Source organism: Mesoplodon densirostris, chromosome 16, assembly GCF_025265405.1.
Source record: "Mesoplodon densirostris isolate mMesDen1 chromosome 16, mMesDen1 primary haplotype, whole genome shotgun sequence".
Classification (NCBI taxonomy): Eukaryota; Metazoa; Chordata; class Mammalia; order Artiodactyla; family Ziphiidae; genus Mesoplodon; species Mesoplodon densirostris.
This window is the reverse complement of record NC_082676.1, coordinates 30,087,299-30,110,503: the sequence shown is the minus strand read 5'-3', so window position 1 is coordinate 30,110,503 and position 23,205 is coordinate 30,087,299. Positions and strand designations below refer to the sequence as shown.

The 23,205-nt window shown below is 48.7% G+C and overlaps 1 protein-coding gene across 1 annotated transcript; it reads left to right on the top strand.

Annotated features, from left to right (window-relative positions):
- The first annotated feature begins 3,853 nt into the window (after positions 1-3,853).
- Positions 3,854-14,887, top strand: DDRGK1 (DDRGK domain containing 1). The gene is made up of 9 exons (XM_060078838.1): positions 3,854-4,017; positions 5,222-5,428; positions 6,620-6,732; positions 6,961-7,062; positions 10,361-10,483; positions 10,811-10,849; positions 13,455-13,511; positions 14,041-14,089; positions 14,420-14,887. The coding sequence occupies exons 1-9, from the start codon at positions 3,927-3,929 to the stop codon at positions 14,584-14,586; spliced, it is 948 nt and encodes a 315-aa protein (XP_059934821.1). The 5' UTR covers positions 3,854-3,926; the 3' UTR covers positions 14,587-14,887.
- Positions 14,888-23,205: the final 8,318 nt, after the last annotated feature.

Below are 23,205 nucleotides of genomic sequence, written 5' to 3'. Positions count from 1 at the left end.
TGACACCCCCACTGGGCAATTCAGCTGTCTCCCTCCTTCATGGACTCACAACCAAAGGTTAACAGTAAGGGCAGATTCAGGGCCAGCTCTGCTCCTGGTGAGGCAACTCCTGTCAGAGGAGTGTCATCGGAAGTCTGGAGGACTGTCAATGCCTGATGAGTTATTTTCATTAATGTTAAAGACCTCTAATAATCTGGATGATTTTTTTTTTTAGATCCCAGAATTTGTCCTCGTGGAGGGGGGGGAAATCCCATTGCTCAACGACTTTACCATAGCGGGAGTATTGCATAGGCCAGAAGGCCTCACTGTGTCCTAAGGCAGGTCCTGAAGTTTCCCATTCTACCATGTGATCCCTTTCTACCACGTGATTTGCGAGGCTCCTTGGAGTTGGCCTGAGAAGTAGTGGGTTACATCAGGAAGTGGTTGCTTTCCCTGTATGTCATTTGTCTTCCTAATTCATGAAGTCATGGTGAATCCTCAGGGAGGTGGAGGGGCAGAAGAGGTTCCCGGCAGCAAAGCCGACCTCCTGACTATTGAAAGCTTCAGCTACAGGGTTATTAAGCATGGAGTATTGGAAATGAGTATTCACTTTAGATAGACCTCACTCTGAATCTGAAGGTCTTGGGGAATTCCCTGGCTGTCCAGGACTCTGCTTTCACTGCCGAAGGCCCGTGTTCAGTCCCTGGTCAGGGAACTAAGATCCTGCAAGCCAATAAATAAATCGTAAATAGTTAGATAAATAAATCTGAAGGCCTTGGAGCCCAAGAGCTTGGCAGGGTGGGGGGGAGGGGAGGAAGGAGATGTGTGAATACCTAAAATTGTTTGCAGAAGTTTGTGTATGTGTGATCTTTAGTTAGGATCCTTGGTTGCAAGCGACAGAAATCCTCTTAGGCAACAACAAAACGAAAAAGAAATGTATCGATTGCTTCACTTAACTGGTGAGCCAGGGTAAATAGGTTCTTAGTTTCTCTGAGCAGAAAGGAAGGGGACTGCATTATTCATTAAGTAGCCTATGCCAGAATTAAAATGTAAATTTTTTTAAATTATTATTTTTTAAATTTTTGGCTGGGTTGGGTCTTCGTTGCTGCTTGCAGTCTTTCTCTAGTTGCGGTGAATGGGGGCTACTCTTCAGTGTAGTGCGCGGGCTTCTCATTGCGATGGCTTTTCTTTGTTGTGGAGCACGGGCTCCAGGCACGTTGGCTTCAGTAGTTGTGGCACATGGGCTCAGTAGTTGTGGCTAGCGGGCTCTAGAGCACAGCTCAGTAGTGTGGCACACGGGCTTAGTTGCTCCACAGCATGTGGGATCTTCCCAGACCAGGGCTTGAACCCATGTCCCCTGCATTGGCAGGCGGATTCTTAACCACTGTGCCACCAGGGAAATCCCTAAAATGTAAATTTTTATTTTCTTTAGCAAGGAATATGACAGAAAATCTCTTTGGAATTGCACTTCCCTCATTGTGGAGGAAACCAAGTTAAGCAAAGAAGGACAATTCTTGCCCTCGAAGGAGATTGTCAGGTCCTATCAATTCTGCCTCTGAAATAGTTCTTGAATCAGTCCCCTCCTCACCACTCCAGTGCTACTGTCATGAATCCAGCCCTGTTCTGTTCTTACCTGGACCAGGGCAGCAGCTGTCTCACTGTTGTTCTCCCTGCCATCTTCCACCCCACTCAGTCTGCCCACAAACCTTAAGCAACATGCTTAGGGTCCAGAACCCTGACAATCTGAGAACTCCAAATGAAAGCTGTGAAAGTGATATAATCTGAGGCAGCAAGGAAGTTATATCTATTGACAGTTTTTTGTTTCGCCCTTCCAAACAACTTTCTATGCACATGCAAATTACACACAAAAATGTATCAAGTCTTAATTTTTACTTTTTAACAATATTTTTTATTATGGAAAATTTCAAAGTTGCACAAAAATGTCAAACTTACCAAAAAAAAAAAAGCAGTATAATGAGCCCCTATATAACCATTGACCAGCTTTAATGATTATCAACATTTATATGTTTTAAAAGCACTGTCCTGCCCTTTTTGCTTGTTTATAAATTATGAACTATTTCAAAATTACAGAAAATCATAAATGCTCAAGTTCCCACCATTCCAATTTTTTTTTTTTTTTTTTGCGGTACGAGGGCCTCTCACTGTTGTGGCCTCTCCCGCTGCGGAGCACAGGCTCCGGACGCGCAGGCTCAGCGGCCATGGCTCACGGGCCCAGCCGCCCCACGGCATGTGGGATCTTCCCGGACCCGGGGCACGAACCCGTGTCCCCTGCATCGGCAGGCGGACTCAACCACTGCGCCGCCAGGGAAGCCCCTAGGTTTTTTTTTTTAAACAACTTTATTGAGGTAGAATTTGTCCCCAGTTTTGTTTTTGTTTGTTGGTTGTTGTTTTTTTTTTTTTTTTTTTGGCCGCACCACATGGCATGTGGGATTTTAGTTCCCAGACCAGGGATCGAACCCGTGCCCTCTGCATTGGAAGTGCTGAGTCTTAACTACCGGACTGCCAGGGAAGTCCCAGTTTTGTTTTTCTTTTTTAACAGTGTCAAGAATTAAAAGAAAATTTAAATTTCCTGTATTTAATTTCCTAGTGCTCACTATGGAAAACTGGATCAATAATTCTTGTACAACCCAATAAGTTACTTTAAAATGGTGTGAAATTGCAAGTCTGAGTACAAAAGTATATTACAATTTATTGTTTTGAAGATTTGGTCTCCACTTTTAATGAGATCAGATGTCACAGATATAGGCAAAGCTCTGCCATTAATGCCATCCAACTTCTTTCCTCCCCAAAGGTAACTGCTATTCTGAAGTTGGTATGTATCATTCCCAAGCATCTTTTTTACTTTTTCTGCATATGTATGCTTCCATAAACACTGTGGTATTGTTTAGTGCTTTTAAGACATACATAAGGGGCCCCCCTGGTGGCACAGTGGTTGAGAGTCCGCCTGCCGATGCAGGGGATACGAGTTTGTGCCCTGGTCCGGGAAGATCCCACATGCCGCGGAGCGGCTAGGCTCGTGAGCCATGGCCACTGAGCCTGCGCGTCCGGAGCCTGGGCTCCGCAATGGGAGAGGCCGCAACAGTGAGAGGCCTGCGTACCGCAAAAAAAAAAAAAAAAAAAAAAAAAACCTATAAATGTCACGCTGCACATAACCATTTGCAATAATTTCCACTTAACTTTTTACTCCCCCAGAATTCATTTTAAAGTTAAAAATTAGGGCCTCTCATTTGCAGCAACACGGATGCAGCTAGAGATTATCATACTAAGTGAAGTAAGTCAGAGAAAGCCACATACCATATATCTCTTATATGTGGAATCTAATATTTGACAAATGAGCCTATCTATGAAACAGAAACAGACTCACAGACGTATAGAACAGACTTGTGGTTGTCAGGGGGTTGCAGGAGGGATGGAGTGGGAGGTTAGGGTTAGCAGATGTAAGCTATTATTGATATATATGGAATAGATAAACAAGCGGCTACCTTCTGTGTTCCTATAGCACAGAGAACTATATTCAGTATCCAATGATAAACCATAATGGAAAAGAATATTAAAAAAAAAAAAGTAGGGAATTCCCTGGCAACCCAGTTGTTAGGACTCTGTGCTTTTACTGCCAAGGGCACAGGTTCAATCCCTAGCTGGGGAACTAAGATCCTGCAAGTTGTGCAGCAAGGCCAAAAAAAAAAAGGATATATATGTATAGCTGAATCACTTTGCTATACAGCTAATTAATTCATTCATTGCTGTACAGCAGATTAAGAAAAAAATTAGGGCCTCTAAATTTAGTGTGCGGCCTGGGCGGGGCCGAGTGGTGGGCGGGGCCTAGAATGGGAAACAGGAGGGGCCACATGGGCGTTAGGCGGGGCCTGGGAGATCCTGGGCCTCAGGGTGGACGCGCTGGCTGGTTCCACCTGGAAGCCGTTGTTATGGTGGCCCCGGTGGTGTACTTGGTGGCGGCGGCTCTGCTTGTCGGCCTTATCCTCTTCCTGACTCGCAGCCGGAGCCGGGTGGTAGCAGGTAGGAGTTGTCGCCACGCCATGGCCGGTGGGGCCGCGCCTTCTCTGACTCCGGAGCCTCTGTAGGCCGTCGAGCCGCGACTCCTGCGCATGCGCCAGCTTGCCTGGCTGGGCTGACGAGGTAGCCGCGTCTTTCGCGGCAGGCAGGCTGTGCGCATGCGCATACGTGCGCGAAGGGGGATCAGCGGGGAGCCGCAGAGCAGGATTGCGGCTCGGGGACAGAGTAGTAGGGAACCTACGCCTTTCTCCTGGCCCCAAAAGAGAGCCTCGCCTCATCTCTCCCCCGGCCCCTTGGCACTGTAGAAGGGTCAGGTCCTGGCGGGCACTCACATCCCTCATCCGGGCAACCCTTCTCTGCGCCCGTTGGGGGATCCACAGGGGTTTCCCATCCCTCCCAGGCTGGCTCCAGAGCAGCTGACGAGGAGGGGGAACCTAAGTTTTCTACCTACCCATGAGCTGAACAGAGCATGAGGTGGCTCCAGGAAGCTCTCTCCTTCACCCTCAAGGAGAATACACATGTGGCCATGCACCTTCCTCCTTGTTTTGCACCCCGCCCTCCAGGGCACAGAACCCATACACCTGTCATCCTCCATCCTGCCCCCCTCCCCATCATTTCTTATCAGCATATGGGTTTGTGTATATGTCTCTCCCCCTCCTTGGACCCACAAGCTACTTCAGAGCATCTGTGGGAGCGGGAGGGTGCACAGAGAAGCTGAGATAAGGCAAATAGCCAACAAATCTTCCTGAGAGGAGAGACTCAGCCCTCGGGTGTGCTCTCTGATTGGGGTGCCAGATAAAACCATGGCAGGTGGTGTTAGGCAACAGATAAATGCAGTCCTGCCGTGGGCATTCACATGAGGTCTGGAGAGGTCAAGGTGGGCTTCCTAGAGGAGGTAGAGCTTCAGCTCCATCTTGCAGGGTGGTAGTTTCCTGACAGGTCAACTGGAAAAGTGGGGCCGTGAGAGGAAAGGAAGATATCAGCACAGGTGGGAGGGATGGGGTGCTCTTGCTGCATAGGACCAAGGTCTGGGTTTAGGATATGAAGGCCTCCACAGTCAGACTGAGAAATTGGGACTTTGTGCTGTGGGCAGCGGGAGCCTGGAGGAAGTTGAGCCAAGGAGGGTGAGGCTTCCAGGACGCTGTTCCCCCTGCCATGAGGTGGTTTGGGCTGCCAGACAGAATCATGGTTCTTCTCTTCCCTGCAGCTGTCCATGAGCCTTTGCACAATGAGGAGGAAGCAGTAGTAGCAGGCCGAGTGGCCCAGCCTCGGCCCCTGGAGCCCGAGGAGCAGAGAACTGGGGGCAGGTCCCGGCGCCGCAGGGACCTGGGCAGTCGCCTGCAGGCCCAGCGTCGAGCCCAGCGGGTGGCCTGGGCAGAAGTAGTTGAGAATGAGGGGGAGGCCGTCATCCCAGGTGAGAGGGGCCCAGGCTGGTGGAGAAAGGGCCTGGGTTAGAGGGTGAGGGGACCCCCAAAGCTGGGCAGAAGAGTGGGGTGTGAAGCCATAGTGTGGGAGGGTTATCTGGGAGCCATAGGATGTAGTTAGGGGAGACTTAGGACCCAGCCTTTGCTCCCGGGGACTAGCAGCTCTGGACCCTGATCCCTATTCCATTGAGCCAACCCCCTCTTCCTTCATTTTGGCTCTCAGTGTCCAAACAGGAGGGCAGGAGTCTTTTATTTATTTATTTATTTATGTCTGCATTGGGTCTTCGTTGCTGCGTGCAGGCTTTGTGTAGTTGCAGCGAGCGGGGGCTACCCTTCGTTGCGGTGCTCGGGCTCATTGCAGTGGCTTTTCTTGTTGCAGAACAAGGGCTCTAGGCGCATGGGCTTCAGCACTGGCAGCACGTGGGCTCAGTAGTTGTGGCTCATGGGCTCTAGAGTGCAGGCTCAGTAGTTGTGGCACACGGGCGTAGTTGCTCCGGACATGTGGGATCTTCCCAGACCAGGGATCGAACCTGTGTTCCCTGCATTGGCAGATGGATTCTTAACCACTGCACCACCAGGGAAGTCCAAGGGCAGGAGTCTTTAGATTGACCTAGAGAGTTCTTCAGTCCACTCCTTTTTTTTTTTGGCGGTACACGGGCTTCTCACTGCTGTGGCCTCTCCCGTTGCGGAGCACAGTCTCCAGAGGTGCGGGCTCAGCAGCCATGGCTCACGGGCCCAGCCGCTCCGCGGCATGTGGGATCTTCCTGGACCAGGGCACGAACCCGTGTCCCCTGCATCGGCAGGCGGACTCTCAACCACTGCGTCACCAGGGAAGCCCAGTCCACTCCTTCTATTCCAGCACTCTCCTTGTGTGGGCACACTCATTTCCTGAGGGCTTAACCCTTGGGTTAGAGTGCTTTCTTTATGGCTATGCAGATCTAAAGTTATCATCTGTTTTCTTACCCATGGTTCCCTCACCCCTCCCCCACACCTAACACACACACCCCCAGATGAATTTCTGCGTGGCAGAGGCCTCTAGAGGGCAGAGCTGGGCTAGCGGTATTTGCAAGTGAGTGGAAGGAGATCCCCCCCATAAGGAGAGGGACAAGGGGTAGGGTGGATCCATCATCATCAGTCCTCCATGGCCAGGACCTGAAGTGTCTTTCTCTGACCATACTCAGCCCAAGAGGAAGAAGACATCGAGAAGCCAGTGGAAACTCACCTGTTAGGGAAAATTGGAGCTAAGAAACTACGGAAGCTGGAGGAGAAACAAGCACGAAAAGCCCAGCGTGAGGCAAGCAGGAGGGATGGGGTGCGGCTCTGAGAAGTGGGAAAGGGTCTTCTAAATGGCAGACCCTCCCCTCGAGGCTCTTTGCATGCTGGGCTGGTATTTGATGCTTGCCTGTCTCCGTCTCCTGCAACGTTGGTCTGTGGCCAGGCCTTGCCTGGCCTGGCCTGTTTGGGAGGTGGGCAAACTCTAGCTGGCGGTGGAGATGTGCCCCCCATGAAGGCCTTTCTCCAGGCAGAGGAGGCTGAGCGTGAGGAGAGGAAACGCCTTGAGTCGCAGCGTGAGGCAGAGTGGAAAAAGGAGGAGGAGCGGCTTCGCTTGGAGGAGGAACAGAAGGTGAGCCAGGCCCCCGATGCTGACTTCTGACAGCTGCCCAGGTAGCCTTGATACCCATGCCGCTTCCCAACACCTCCAGCCTAGAAGAGGGGCCTTGAGCCAGGTGCCGGCCCTGGTTTATTTGGTCCCTGAGCTCTAGGCACAGCCTCTGTAAAGCTGCTGCTGAAAAGTGAGCCTGAGACTGAAATTTTGTGCATGTGATTTATTGGACACACCTGAAGCATTTGAAGAACATTGAGGCAGAGTGGCTAGAGCAGGGTAAGGAAGTAGGAAAGGGGTCAGAGAGGTAAGGTGGCAGAGCGGGGGTTCTGGATCCCAAGGGTCTTGAGGCTGTTAACGGACATTGTAAGAGATGGTGGATTGTATCTGTACCAGGTTCTGTTTGGGGCCTGGCATAGAGAAGATGCTCAGGGAATGGAGGCCACTGCAGTAAGGGCGGTGAATCAATCTTTGTTTGCCAGGTGCTTCCTTCCTTCTGAGAATCAGGTGCTGAAGAAAGGCAACATCAGAAAGATGTGGGGTATACAGGGTGAGAGCCAGGGCTGCCCAGATGGGAAGACCCCATAACGTGGTGCCTTTGGCCTCTACTGGCCCTATTGTCCAGGGACACTGGATGGCAGGAAGCCTGGCTATGGGTGCTATAGCAGATGGGCTGGAACACAGCAGAGGGGAGGCATTGAGAGAGTTTTTTACCTTTCTGAATATTGATCCTAATAATGCACCTTAAATACCCTGGGACTCTTCTCCCCTGCACCCTAGATTCCCTTATTATTAACATCATACCTTACTGTGGTATATTTCTCACAACTAATATTAATACATTATTATTAAGTGAATTTGACACATTATTGGGATTTCTTTAGCTTTCCCCAAATATCCTTTTTCTTTCCCAGGGTTCCGTCCAGGATACCACATTACACTTAATTGTCATATGTCCTTAGGTTCCTCTGGGTTGTGACAGTTTCTCAGACTTTCTTTGCTTTTGATGATCTTGACAGTTTTGTGACCTGTTGGGCAAGTATTTTGTAAAATGTCCCTCTATTTGCGTTTGGCGTATGTTATTGTCACGGTTAGACTGGGGGTTATAGATTTCTGGGAGGAAGACTGGAGGTGAAGCGTCATCCTCACCACAACATAGCAAGGGTACATGTTATCAACTTGACTTATCACTAGTATGTTAACCTTGATCACCTGGCTAAGGTTATATTTGCCAGGTTTCTCCATTTCGCATGCTTCTTTGGAAACAAGTCACTGCACAGCCCACACTTAAGGGGTAGGGAGCTATGCTCCACCTTCTTAAGAGGAGAGTATTTACATAAAGTATTTGGAATTCTTCTGTACAGATTTATCTTTTCTTCTTTCTTTATTCAATTGTTTTATTTTTTTAAAGCAATTTAAAAATTTTTTTTTCTTTTTTTTTCTTTTTTTTTTTTTTTCCGCTCTACACGGGCCTCTCACCGCTGCGGCCTCTCCCGTCGCGGAGCACAGGCTCCGGACGCGCAGGCTCAGCGGCCATGGCTCACGGGCCCAGCTGTTCCGCGGCATGTGGGATCCTCCTGGACCGGGGCACGAACCTGTGTCCCCTGCATCGGCAGACGGACTCTCAACCCCTGCACCACCAGGGAAGCCCCTCTTTTTTTTTAATTAATTTATTTTTTGGCTGTGTTGGGTCTTCATTGCAGTGCACAGGCTTCGCATTGCGGTGGCTTCTCTTGTTGTGGAGCACAGGCCCTAGAGCGCACAGGCTTCAGTAGTTGTGGCACGTGGGCTCAGTAGTTGGCTTGTGGGCTCTAGAGCGCAGACTCGGTAGTTGTGGCACGTGGGCTTAGTTGCTCCATGGCATGTGCCATCTTCCCGGACCAGGGCTCGAACCCATGTCCCATGCATTGGCAGGCGGATTCTTAACCACTGTGCCACCAGGCAAGTCCCCAATTGTTTATTTGTATCCACATGGACTTATGGATATTTATTTGAACTTTGTATTATAATCCAAATGCTATCTTTTTTTTTTTTTTCGGCCACGCCATGTGGCTTGTGGGATCTTAGTTCCCCAACCAGGGATTGAACCTGGGCCCTCAGCAGTGAAAGTGCAAAGTCCTAACCACTGGGCCGCCAGGGAAGTCCCATCCAGTGCTATCTTATTTACTTTTTTGCTTAGATTGTTCCAGCTTTGGCCACTGTTTTTTTTTTTAAGTACTTTCTTACTTTTGACACTGCAAAATGCTCCAGGCTCATCTTGTATATTCCGTGTCCCAGCTTTAGCTTCATGTTTAAAATAGATCGTTCTGAGAATTCTGGAAAATGGGTTGATTTGGGGTGAGACTGTTGCAGTAGGTTGTGCTGGTGATGGAGTGACATGGGTGGATCAAGTTTTCCACAAGTTAAAGAAAGAAGTGGTAGATGGGGCCTCATTTCTGACCAGGGCATCTGGCCAGATGGTTGTGTGATTCACTGAGCCAGGGGCCCAGGAGGAGTACCAGATGTGTGGGGAGTAGATCACAGGGTCTTTCTGGGACATAATCAATTTGAGGTGCCTGTGAGACAGCCCAGTGGGTGTGCCACTTGGGCAGTCGTGCGTTTGCAAGGAGAGATTTGGGTGGGGATACAACTGTGGCGGCCACTGGCAAGGACATAACTGTTGATGCTGTGGGCATGGTGAGGTGGCCCAGAGAGTGAAGGAGAAAGAAGGGACAGGGCTGAGTGATGGAGGAGGCGGGAAGAATGGCCCAAGGAACAGGAGGAAATCCAGGAGAGGGTAGGGTCTGGATGCCAAGGGAGGGAAGAAAGGATGGTTGGCTCTGCCCCAGGCCACTGAGAAGACAGGGGTATGAGGCCTGATGGTTGTCCTTTGGCTTTTGTGGTTGGAGGACATGGGTGAGACCATAGCAGGACTTGTTTTGGTGGAGCTGAGTATGCAGAAGCCAGATTGGAGTGGGCTGGAGGGATGGATGATTGGTGGGAAGGGGAAACTGGGTGTTTGTTCACGAAGTTTGGATGTGACAGGACAGGAAGTGAGAGGAGAGGTGACTGGAGGATATTATGGGGGGGGGTCATGGCAGGATTTTCAGGGAAAGGGGGGCTGAGCAGCATTCACCTGGGAGGTGATGGAAGTGATTGAGAAGAGGGATCCTGCTGTTCAGCTTAGGAGCCAGAGGGATCAAGGTCTTAAAGGAGCTCTGTCCCTGAGAAAGGGCTGGTCTGGATGCTCTGCTGCCCTGTGGGGGCAGCAGAGACCAGAACAGGATAGGGTGGGCACTCACCCCAAAATATCTGACTCTTGTCTCTTCTGTGTCCACAGGAGGAGGAGGAGAGGAAAGCCCGGGAAGAGCAGGCCCAGCGGGAGCATGAAGAGTATCTGAAACTGAAGGAGGCCTTCGTGGTGGAGGAAGAGGGTGTGGGCGAGACCATGACCGAGGAGCAGGTGGGCCCACCGCCCCTAGGAAACCCCTCCCTGTGCCCAAAAAGATGAGCCACCCCGTCCCAGACACCCCGCTGCTCCTCACCTGCCTCCCCAGTCAGGCAGTGAGAGGCGGGTGGGCATCAGGATCAGCAGGCTCTAGCGGCTGAGACCTTGTCTTTGGGAGAAGTGGCGCCTCGATCCCCGCACCACAGGAGGCTCTACTGCTCACGCAGGTGGTTGGACAGGCACACAGCGCAGGCAGGTGGCACGCACATGGGCAGGTGTGTAGGCATAGACCCTGTGGCCCCTGCCAGGGGGACACTCACCTTGATTTCTCTGCTCCTCTAGTCCCACAGCTTCCTGGCTGAGTTCATCAACTACATTAAGGTAAGAAGCCACAGAGCAGAACCTGGGTGTCGGCTGCCTGCTTCTTGTGTGCATGTTGGTTGCATCTTCAGGGCCTGGAGGGAGTAGGCCTGAGCGGGGGCTGCAGGCCTTTCACTCAAGCTAGTGCAGGAGTGGGCAGGTGGACAAAGAGAGGCTGAGCTGCTGGGGTCCTGGCCAGGAGAGTCCCTTCTCTGACCCCAAAGGTGGAGAAGGACCTGGTCTGTGTGGGAAGTGTGAGTCTATGGTCGCTTCCTCATGCTTAGGGTTTGACAGTTTCCCTGCTCTTCAGACCCCATGCTCAGTGAGTCACTGTGTTTTCAAGTTTCTTCACGTGTGTTTTCTGCCAGTTCTGTCATACTGAGGCTCTACTGAGGTGACACAAGCATCCCCTGCCATGTGTTCCCAACCAGTAACTTGGGTCTTCTGGGGGATATAGGATGATGTTTCCTTTGGAACCTGGGGCAGGGCAGCAGGTGTGCCCCCTTCTGTCTACAGCTGCAGCGCAGGCCTCCCGGATACTGCTCCAGGTTGCGTTGCATAAGCACGTCCTGCTCTGCTTTGCTGCTAAGCAACTTCTCCTCTCCCACAAAGGATGCAATGAGGGGAGAGGTTTTCAAGTGCAGCTCAGGGGTGCAGAGGCGGCTGAGGGAAGGAATGCAGAGGGAGCGGAGGCGGTGGTGGGAGTGGTAACCAGGGGCGCCAAGGAGCCGGGGGCTTGCTAACCCTCCCCCACCTCTCCCAGAAGAGAGTGGGGTTTAGACAGCTCCCAGCCTGCGAGGGGCTAGGCTCACAGCTGGGGGCCAGGGCTCCCGAGAGGGAGAAGGCTCCCTCAGACTGCCGCCATTTCCCTCTGATGGAGCCCATTCTCCACCCTGGCACACTTGATTGAGGGCTGCAACCCTGGGCAGGGTATCTCACGCTTTCCTGCTGCTGTTTGGAGCTCACTGTCCCCACCTACCCAGTGGGGAGCAATGTAGTCCTGAGTCTCTCCTCCGGGAAGCCCTCCTGCATCAGCTTCAGGTCCCCCTCTCCAAGGCAGAGGCCTGAGAAAAGGTACCCAGGGCAGTGCCAGCCCTCGCTCTCAGCACCTCTCTGGAGGGGCCATTTTCTGAGGGTTCTCCAAACTCTTTTGGAGTTTAGAAGTCTCTCCAGCCTATGCTAGCTGATTCTCCCAGAGCTGCTGTCTGCAGAGAGAAGGAGAACTTCCAAAATTCAGCCTACCCACCTTCCTCTTGGTTCCAAGGGGATGGGCCCTTTCGTCTTAGGGTTTCAGAACTGGAGGGACATTTCTGTGAGCAGCAGTTATGTGCACAGGCATAGCTTGCTCTTGTTACTCCACTCTTCTTTCTGATTGAGGCTGGGTTGGTTGGTTTGTTTTTCCAAACATACTTTTGGCCCCAGCAGCCCCTCAGGCCAGGTTTTCAGGGACCACCTGGAGTGACTCCATATTCCCACTGTGAGCTGTCGCTCAGAGCCCAGCACCCACTCCCTGCTTTGTAGGTAGAGGCCAGCTGGCCAGGTCACCTTGTGCTCGCCCACACTCTGGCCCAACTGCCGCTCACTTGCCTGCCTGCTTACATATTCGGTTTGGCATTTCAAACAGTCACATGCCATCTGCAGCTGGGGCGGTGTCACCGTGTCACTCCTACCTCAGCTCATTTGCTATGGAAGATTCACAGAAACGCAAAAGACCGCCTTCTTTCAAGTCATATGCTGTCTGTTTGCGGGGGAGGCGGGGGCAGGTGCATGTGTAGGATCCAGCAGTGGACCCTCAGCTGCATCCCTGGGAACTAACGTTTCTCCTGAGGATGTGAGGGAGGCACATGGCACACGGCTGTGTGTGGAAAGCACCGAGCAGTGTTCTCAACAGTTATGTTAAGGGGGTCTCATATGGTGAGAAGAGGATGGGTGAAAAGTAGTATGGGTGTGTCAGGGTTGTGGTACTCTCCAGGCCAGGGGGCATTGAGCAAAGGCGAGGCAAGAATGAGCTTCTACCGAGGCCCTGGCTTATTGGGGCCCTTGCTCTGCTCTGTTCTTCTCCACGTTCTCACCTTCCTCCTGGCGGGGCTGTGAGCTATGTCTTTTTCAACATTGCTTCCCCAGCAGCTTCTCAGTACCTTGTCCTGGCAGGTTCTCAGCAAATACAAGTCCTAGAAAAAGTTTCTTTAAATAGCTTTTGGTGACTGTCACCCCTCCCCTTCATCTCTATGGTGCTTCCCCTTCCAACCTGCCCAAGATGTTAGAAAGATACGTCTGGTTGCAGAGGAGAAGGTGGCAGCTGTGCTTGGTTCTCCACTTGTGAGTCTTTCTCAGGGTGGTCTTCGGTCCCGGAGCCTGGGGGACAATTGGTAGTTTTGGGCAGATCTCTGCCCACAAGCAAGGGAAATGAGATAGGTTATGAATGTGTGTGTCTCTCCATATGGGTAGTTGGGAGAGTGCATGAGTAGTGTGTGAAGGGAGCAAGGCTCTCCCATAGGAATCTGCACAATCTGTTTATCCAGCCACCCAGAGCAGATCAGATCAGAATGCCAACTTCAGAGGGTTCCAGTGCTGAGAAGGATTTGCTCAAGCTCAGCCTCACTCCCTTTCCACCTTTTGTTTGTAGCAGTCCAAGGTCGTGCTCTTGGAAGACCTGGCTTCCCAGGTGGGCCTGCGGACTCAGGTAAGCCCTACAAGGTGCCCTGTTACATGGAGTGTGGCCATGGGGTCTGTGTGGCTGTAAGAGAGGGCCTGCCCTAAAGATGGAAAGTCTTGATGCCCCTTCCACCCTGCCCCCAACCAAGAATGAGTAGACTGTAGGAATCTCTTGGCACCCCAGGAATCCTGCCTTTCTAACTAGTTGGAAAACAGGCAGGGATAAAAAAGAAAAATGTCTAAACCCCATCACTCTTAGCAGCCCAAATCCAGTTACCTTGACAGCTGTCTTACAACAGGCTATACCAGCCTTTTCAGCCAAATGTCACCAATGGTTCTCCCCTGGTTGGAAGAGAGCCTCTCTCAGGGGTCCTGCAGGGTCCCAGGACCAGAGCCCTTTCTCTCTGGGTCCCTCCAAAGGAGAAACATGGAGTCACATTGCAGGCTGGCCATGAGAAGGAGAGGAGGAGATTTGGCTGTGGTGGGAGGGAGGTTGCGAGTGCCTTTTCTGGGGATGGCAGCACCCATCTCTGCTCTGAGAACTGTTCTCCTCATAGGACACCATAAACCGCATCCAGGACCTGCTAACTGAGGGAACTCTTACAGGTGAGAGGATAAGAGTCAGTCATTATGGGCCCTGGCCTTGGGGAGTATCTAGCCACGTGGGGCTGCAGGGACTTATTGCAGAGGTAGGATGACCACCCCGGGTTGGGGGAGCAGTGTACTGAGGAGGGGGATGCAGTTACAAGGAGGACATGCTAAGGCCTGGGGATGGCTTTGAGTGATGAGGACAGGCCAGGAAGCCTGATTTGACTCACCTAGTCAAGATTGGATACAGCCAGGAAAGGCCAAGTAGACAGGCAGGAAGGGTGGGTGGGTGGGCATCCTCAGGCCAGGTGGGGAGGGCTCAGCCCCACAACCTGCATGTCCCCACAGGTGTGATTGACGACCGGGGCAAGTTCATCTACATAACCCCGGAGGAACTGGCTGCCGTGGCTAACTTCATCCGACAGCGGGGCCGCGTATCCATCACCGAGCTTGCCCAGGCCAGCAACTCCCTCATCGCCTGGGGCCGGGAGCCCCCTACCCAGGTCCCAGCCTGACCTAGCCCTTCCCTCTTGGACTCAGAGCTGCCATGGTCTAGCTGGCTATACATCTTTATCCCTCCCTTGCATTCTGGGGCAGTGATGGAGTGTGGCCAGGGAGTTACAGATTCAAGGTCTATGAGCACTGGTGAGCTTGGCGTGGCTTGGTGTGGCAGAAGGGGTGCTAGGTGAGCAGGTGAAAATCTCAGCCTCAGAATATATCTTGGGAGTGGGGGTGGGGTCCTTTGGAGGCAGATACAAGTTCCATTCTTATCAAGCATGTATTCATCCATTCATTCAATAAAAAGCGTTTACTCTGTTCCTTTGTGTCCTGCAAGCCCAGCCCCCAAGGCCTGGATGAGGTCTTACTCCTCCTCCCCTACCTTACCAGAACCAAAGTGGGAATCCTCTCGGGCCACATCTCCCCGAACTGAGGAAGGAGTTCTCACCATGAGAGCCCGTAGGAAGAAGAGTTAATGAGAAGTGCCAAGGATAGAGTCCTAGGGAACATCAGCCTTAAGAGGGACAGAAGGGAGGTCAGGGAGGAGAGAGGCTGGGCCAGCTGCTTGTGGGACAGGGAGAAGAAAGGGGAAGACCTGTGTGAGCTGGATAGAACTGTGCAGTGGAGGGACATTGCTTCATATAGTACTTCACATGAATTCAGCTCTGCATCCTTGACAAAAAGTTTGAATGGTGTGGGTGATTCCACCCACTGGTGGATGTAAGGACCATATGCTCGAGAGTGGGTTGAGATGGGAGATGTGTGTCTCCTGCGGGGTCAGCACTCTGGTTCCTGTGAGCTGTTCATGGCATGAGCTTCCTGCTGTGCTGAGGGTGAGGCATCTGTTTAAATGTGTATTTTTTATGCAAGATGGCGCCTAAACACAACCACCTACTTCCTCTGGTGCCTGGTGGAGGAGGAGGCAGCTTTCTGTTCCTGCCTAGGAGGAAACAGTCTATGTATATGGTGATGGGGAGACAGGACATCAGGCTCCCAGAACAGAGCCTTCCTGAGGGATTGTCAAGGGTGATTTTGACTCATTTGGTGTCATAAGCATAGACTATAGAACCTAAATTCCAAATAAGGCATAACTCTGCTACTTCTGTCAGCGATGGACACTTGAAGTCACCTGGAGCTGGGAAGGGCCACATGCATTGTTTGGAAGGCCATTTGGGAGCCCACAGTCTAGGAAGAAGGAAGAAATAGACATAGATAACCACAGTATGAGATAGAAAGATAAAATTCCAAAGGGAAGAGAAGAGCTTACAGTTAGAGCAGTGGTTCTCAGCCCGCCCTGGTTGCTCGTTAGAATCACCTGGGGAGTTTACCGCAGTCTCGTGCCAGGCTGCACCCTGGACCAGTTCAATCAGAATCTCTGGGGTTGGGGTCCAGGGAACATAAGTAAGAGATTACAATGTGTAGCTGAGGTTGAGAGACAGCGAAGGAAGTGAGGGTGGGGTGGAAAGGCAGGCCGTAAAGTTGCAAGTAATTAAAATCCCCAGTCAAAGGAGCTTCTCTGGAAGAGCAAGACAGTAGCTCCAGATCTCTTCCATCCTTTCCCTCAACCATTCTCAGCCACTGCCATCCGCGTAGCAAGATGACTATGGCGGCCCAAGCCGCCACATTCTACCTTCAGGACACTGCCCACAAGCCTGGAGTAAGAAAAAGGCACAACCCTTCCTCGTATCCCAGAAGGCTTCTAAGACTCTTAATGTCCCAGGGGCTTAGTGTAGAGGGGGAAAACCTATAACCCTTTGTGCATTATTTAGTAATCAATCTATTAATCTAATAAAAGTATCAAATGAATAGTTCTTCAGATAGTAAGCGATTAACATTTTTCTAAATATGTACAAACTTTTAACAACTAATAAATGAAAAGTTTAACCACTTAGACAAATTTTCAAGTGTTTAAACATTAATTATTACTTAAATACTTCTAAGCATTTAAACTCTCCAAATTAGTACAGTTGACCCTTGAACAACACAGGGGGTTGGGAGCGCTGGCCCTCTGCATAGGCAAATATCTGCATATAAGTTATGGCTGGCTCTCTATACGGAAGTTCCTCCCTATCTGTGGTTCTGCACCCGCGGATTCAACCAACCACAGATTGTGCTGTACTATAGTGTTTACTGCTGAAAAAAATCTGCGTGTAAGTGGATCCAAGCAGTTCAAACCCATGTTGCGCAAGGGTCAGCTGTATATGAAATTATTTTAAATACTTTTATACCTTAAAAAGTTGACCAAACACACATGGTATCATAGTGATTACATTACTGATCTGTACATGTAATGCTAAAACTGATTTTAAACATTTAAATACCATGGATTTCCATTTGCTTATTCACTAACTCCATTTTTATTTTTATTTTTTCCTGGGGGTACAGTTTTTACTTATCCTGGAGCACCAGGGTGGTTATTTCAGGTGGCTGAGAATATAAATGACTGAAGGATGGTGATTCAGAACCAGGGACCCATCTGAGTCCTCAACCTGTTGTGTGGCTCCTCTTTCACAGATTTCCCCCTTCCATCAGGAACTCTAGACTGATGGCTTCAACCAATCAGATAAGTTTTGATTTTTGTAACCCCTAAATTACACAGTGCTTGTTGTGCTAGGTCTAGGTGCCTTATCTTCACAGCCCAGCCCAACAGGTCTATTTTGAAAGCACTTTGCTCCCAATAGAGTCCAGTATGATTCAGTTCAGTTCTATTACTACTTTTTTTTTTTTTTTGGCCACACCGCACAGCATGCAGGATCTTAGTTCCCCGACCACGGATTGAACCCGTGCACCCCTGCAGTGGAAGCATAGATTCTTAACCACTGGACTGCCAGGAAATCCTACAACTTTTCTTTTTTAAGGCACCTTCAAGGTATATTGACAAGCAGAGGTTGGAGAGCCATATAATAAACTTGTCTTATCAAAATGGTTGTTTACAAAATTGGTCAAGAGTTGGAAAATTATTAAATACTAAGTATGAGGAAGGATACTAAGCACCCCAGGGAATCACAGTAAACAAAACATGGCCCCATCCACAAGTGGGGGCAGGGCAATGCTATTAATATAGCAGGGATACCGCCCATCATTCAGCCAACAGGTGCACGGCCTGTAATTACAAGGTGAGGCCTTTTGGGCTGAGGAGAAGCCAGGTGTGCCGAATGTAAAGGTTTGTGATTGAGGGGCATGGAGTGTTGGGTGGAGGAAAGGAATAGGTGGGGGCAAAGGTGAGACAGGTTGGAAAGGGAGCTTGGGACCCAGCTGGGAAGGGTGGTAAATACTGAGCCCAGAGATTTAGGCTGTATTTAGTGAAGTGTCGGGGGGATGTTTAATTAGTGTTTTAAATCACTAACTCATTTCTTAAGCCTCCTTCGCAATCTTCATATCCCACAATCTTTATCAGTCTATCACCTCTTCCCTCCACGCTCCCGTTGTACTGTTGGAGGGCACTGCAGCAAGCCTTCACAAGCGCATTCCCCAGACACCTCCAGTCCTAAGCCCTGGCCCCAAGATTGGAGACAACTATTCTACCAATGCTGTGTTTTTCAAAATTTTTTGACAGTATCTCTTACTAAGAAATTGGTTTTATATCAAGGACTTGGTACATGTGTGTGTGCATATATAGAGATAATGAACAGGCTAAAGTTTCACAGTAATCCTTTGCTTATCATGGTTTGATGCATGTTGATATTTGTTTCTCTATTCTTTTTTTTTTTTTTTTTTTTTTTTGGCTGCCCCGAGCAGCCTACGGGGTCTCAGTTCCCTGACCAGGGACTGAACCCGGGCCACGGCAGTGAAAGCGTAGAATCCCAACCACTAGACCACCAGAGAACTCCCTGTTTCTCTAACCCACTCACAGATCTCGACCTACAGTTTGAAAAACAGGGTTCTAAGGAGGCTGTTCCTTTTGTATTGACAGGGCAGTATCTGAGTGAAGAGTTGTGTATCATACATAACTTTTAGTAGTCACAGAATTGTACCAAAAGCAATGTAGACTATAGTGGGGACATTGAAAAGAATTTTTTTGCTTGGTTTATTCTGACACCATATATAATTTTTGACTGGTTAATGCAATATTTGATTACTCATTACAGATAAGTGTGTAAAGGAACCTCATAAGAGAACCTACCAAATACTGATACTGTAACACTAAACTTGTTTAAATATATCCCTTTATATAACCTGCTAGATTTACTCTGACCAGTTTTAGTCACTTTAACTTTCTTATATGATTTTACAATTTGACTTAAATTTCTAACATGATACAAAAAACACATCCATAATAATAATAATTACACCAAAACTAAAACCAGTAATGTTATGACTGTATCGTAACTGAGTAACTGAGATAAATACTTCTGTTGTTTTATTTTCCTTTATTCCTCATCAATGAGGTAAGTCAAGTCACTTTTTTGTTGAGCTAAACCTCATAGTAGTTGTGTAGACACACGTTTGATGTCTAGTTTGACAGTTGTCTTGATGCCTTTTTAGTTTGTGTGTATTGGACACATGGGAAATGTGGGCCCCCAAGGCAGGTTATAAAAGTTTCATTTAACCACCAGTGTACCTATCTGTAATGATAATGTACAGAGTTTACAGAGAAGACTTTCTGCTGGACAAATTTACCCCAGATTTTACAAAAATCTGGTAACATTTTTGGAGTTTGCAAGTTTCCATAAAATTGATTAGAGGGGGCTTCCCTGGTGGCGCAGTGGTTGAGAGTCCGCCTGCCGAGGCAGGGGACACGGGTTCATGTCCCGGTCCAGGAAGATCCCACATGCCGCAGAGCGGCTGGGCCCGTGAGCCATGGCTGCTGAGCCTGCGCGTCCGGAGCCTGTGCTCCGCAACGCGAGAGGCCACAACGGTGAGCGGCCCGCGCACCGCAAAAAAAAAAAAAATTGATTAGAGGTTTGGGCATGACCATAATTTCCATGATGCAATAATAATTTAAAATATTATTTTGCTTGGGGCTTTAAGAAGGACCAACATGCTTCACAAATAGAGGTGAGTGCATAAAACTCACCTGAGATGGCAGGTGGGGTGGTGACTTGTATTCCTTTTTACCTTGTTTCTAAATAGTTTGCAGTGAGGTTTATATCGTATAGGTACAGATAAGTCTGTTTGTTAATATTATATAAACAAAGCATCAATTATGTAAAAACAGAAAAGAAAAATGTTACAGAAAAGAAAAATTCCTGGGGAACATAAAACCATATTCTGTCTTAGGTAGAATGTGCCATTAGTAAAGAGTAGTGGTACAAAAGAGAGTATAGTCTAATAATGTTTTTGTATTTTTCCTTTAAATTTTCTTTTTCAAGGGCCGTGTGTGTGTGTGTGTGTGTGTGTGTGTGTGTGTGAACATCAGCATTTTGTAAAACACCCCAGCATGCTTGGGTCATCAACATTTCACTTATAGTTTTATATTGGTCTAGATAACCACCAAGACTTTTACTGGTCATTCCTAAGAATTTTTGGCCCAATTTGGGAGGTTTTTATTTCCTTTATAAAGCAAGCTGGAAAAAGCTTTGGTACAAACATCCAAACTTTAGCATGGATTTAAGTGCCTGCTCCTCAATTTGGCATCTGGAGATACTGCCCAGTCATCCCAGTGAAGAAGCCCCTAATTCCCTTCTGGATAACTTGGTGGGTAGGACGCCCAAAGGATCACAACAGCCTGCTAATTTGATAGGTTTTCATTTGCATCTCTTCAATATCAGCTGAAGATGTTTACAACTGCTTATTAGACATTTGTATTCTGTGAATGATATATTTCTATCTTTTACCCATTTATCTATAGACCCAGGGTTTTTGTGGTTTCATTCATCATTCAGCAAATGAATGTTGAGTGTCTGTTATGTGCTTGCATTAGTTTTCTAGTGATGCTGTAACAAATTACCACAAACTTAGTGTTGTAAAACAACACATTTATTATCTTGTAGTTATGTAGAAGTCCAACACAGGTCTTACTGGGCTAAAATCAAGGTGGGCTATGTTTCTTTCTGGAGGCTCTTTTCCATTTTCAAGAGACCACCCATATTCCCATGGCCCCCATCCTCCATCTGCAAAGCAAGCTACGTTGTATCTCTCTAACCATACTTCCATAGTCACATCTCCCTCCTCGCCCCCCCAATCCACCACCAACTTCCTCTTCCATTTAAAAAAATATATATTTATTTATTTGGATTTGCTGTGTCTTAGTTGTGGCATGCAGGATCTTCATTGCCGTGTGCAGGATCCTTAGTTGGGGCATGTGGGATCTAGTTCCCTGACCAGGGTTCAAACCCGGGCTCCCTGCATTGAGAGTGTTGAGTCTTAGCCACTGGACCACCAGGAAAGTCCCCCTCTTCCATTTTTAAGTACCCTTGTGTTTACATGGAGCCCACTTGGATAATCTCCAAGTGGAGAGTTATTAGAAAACTTAATTCTATCTACAATCTTAATTCTCCTTTGCCATGTAACCTAACATAGTCACGGGTCCTGGGAATTAGGACTTGGACATCTTTGGAAGGCCATTATTCTGCTTACCAGAGTATTAAGATGGAAATATGGAATTTTAAAAAAGGATCCTGTCTACATAGGTGCTACAAGCTAGTGGGGAAGACAGGTGATTAATCAATCACACAATTTTCTTCTTTTGTCTCATTTGTCAGATTTTGGCATTAAGATTATTCTACCTTAATAAATTAGAGAGCTTTCCTTTTTAAAATTTTATTGAAGGATAAAAAAGTTGATTTACAGTGTTGTGTTAATTTCTGCTGTACAGCAAAGTGACTCAGTTATACATACACATTTTCTTTTTCATATACTTTTCCATGATGGTTTATCACAGGATATTGAATATAGTTCCCTGTGCTGTACAGTAGGACCTTGTTTATTATTCCTATATATAATACTTTGCATCTGCTAATCCCAAATTTCCAATCCTTCTCCTCCCCAACCCCCCTTCCCCTTGGCAACCACAAGTCTGTTCTCTATGTCTATGAGTCTGTTTTTGTTTCGTAGATATGTCCATGTGTGTCGTATTTTAGATTCCATATAAAAATATCATATGGTATTTGTCTTTCTCCTTCTGACCTACCACGCTTAGTATGATAATCTCTAGGTCCATAGAGCTTTTCCTCTTTTCCTATGATTTAGAATGACCTGTTTATAGATAGGTAGAACTCAGCCATAAAACAATCTAGGGCCAGTGCCGTTTAAAAGGGTAGACCTTTGGTACTTCCCTGGTGGTCCAGTGGTTAAGACTCCACACTTCCACTGCAGGGGGCACAGGTTCGATCCCTGGTTGGGGAACCAGATCCCGCATGCCATGTGGCGTGGCCAAAAAAAAAAAAAAAGGTAGATTTTTTTTTTTTTTTTTTTTTTTTTTTGCGGTACGCGGGCCTCTCACTGCTGTGGCCTTTCCCGCTGTGGGACACAGGCTCCGGACGCGCAGGCCCAGCGGCCGTGGCTCACGGGCCCAGCCGCTCTGCGGCATGTGGGATACTCCCGGACCAGAGCATGAACCCGCGTCCCCTACATCGGCAGGTGGACTCCCAACCGCTGCACCACCAGGGAAGCCCCAAAAGGTAGATTTTTAACAATGCTAATTCTTTTTGTAGTTATTGATCTTATTAAAAACTATAATGTTTTAATGTTTAACCATTTTTCTGTCTGGAAGCTTTAGTGCAATAAAACAAAACATTGAAAAAGAAAAGCTCGGGCCTCCCTGGTGGCGCAGTGGTTAAGAGTCCGCCTGCCGATGCAGGGGATACGGGTTCGTGCCCCAGTCTGGGAGGATCCCATATGCCGCGGAGCGGCTGGGCCCGTGAGCCATGGCCGCTGGGCCTGCGCATCCGGAGCCTGTGCTCCGCAACGGGAGAGGCCACAACAGTGAGAGGCCCGCATACCGCAAAGAGAAAAAAAAAAAAAAAAAAAAGAAAAGCTCATTTTGTTATAGATAAAATGATTGCATCCTAGGAACCTCTTTTATACTTCAGGCTTGCTTCCCTCCCCTCCAGATCTGTAACTTGAGTGCACTTCTTCAGCAAGACCTTCTATCTTATTCAGAGTTGGGATCCCCTGCAGTCTCAACTTCTCCTTAGTACTTACCACTTTCTAATTCACTATATATTTTACTTATTGTCTCCTCCCACTAGAATGCAAACTCCATTGGGGCAGGGATTTTTGAGCAAATATTTAATATCTAATAGCCTGTCTAAATTTTCAGAGCTTACTCACCTGTTTATTCTTTTTTTAAAATTTTTTTAAATTTATTCATTTATTTTTGCCTGTGTTGGGTACTCGTTGCTGCTCGCAGGCCCTCTCTAGCTGCGGCGAGTAGGGGCCACTCTTCATTTCGGTGTACAGGCTTCTCGTTGCGGTGGCCTCTCTCGCCGCAGAGCACAGACTCCAGGCACGCAGGCTTCAGTAGTCTTGGCACGTGGGCTCAGTAGTTGTGGCTTGCAGGCTCTAGAGCACAGGCTCAGTAGTTGTAGCGCACGGGCCCAGCCGCTCCGCGGCATGTAGGATCCTCCCGGACCAGGGCCCGAACCCGTGTCCCCTGCATTGGCAGGCGGATTCCCATCCACTGCGCCACCAGGGAAGTCCCTCACCTGTTTATTCTTGCAAGCAAACTGCTTTACCTTAAAAAAATTTTTTTT

Coding starts and splice junctions, on each gene's coding strand:
- DDRGK1 (XM_060078838.1), top strand. CDS start 3,927: ATGGTGGCCCCGGTGGTGTACTTGGTGGCGGCGGCTCTGCTTGTCGGC. Junction 4,018..5,221: donor CCGGAGCCGGGTGGTAGCAG/GTAGGAGTTGTC, acceptor TCTTCCCTGCAG/CTGTCCATGAGCCTTTGCAC. Junction 10,850..13,454: donor AGTTCATCAACTACATTAAG/GTAAGAAGCCAC, acceptor TTTTGTTTGTAG/CAGTCCAAGGTCGTGCTCTT.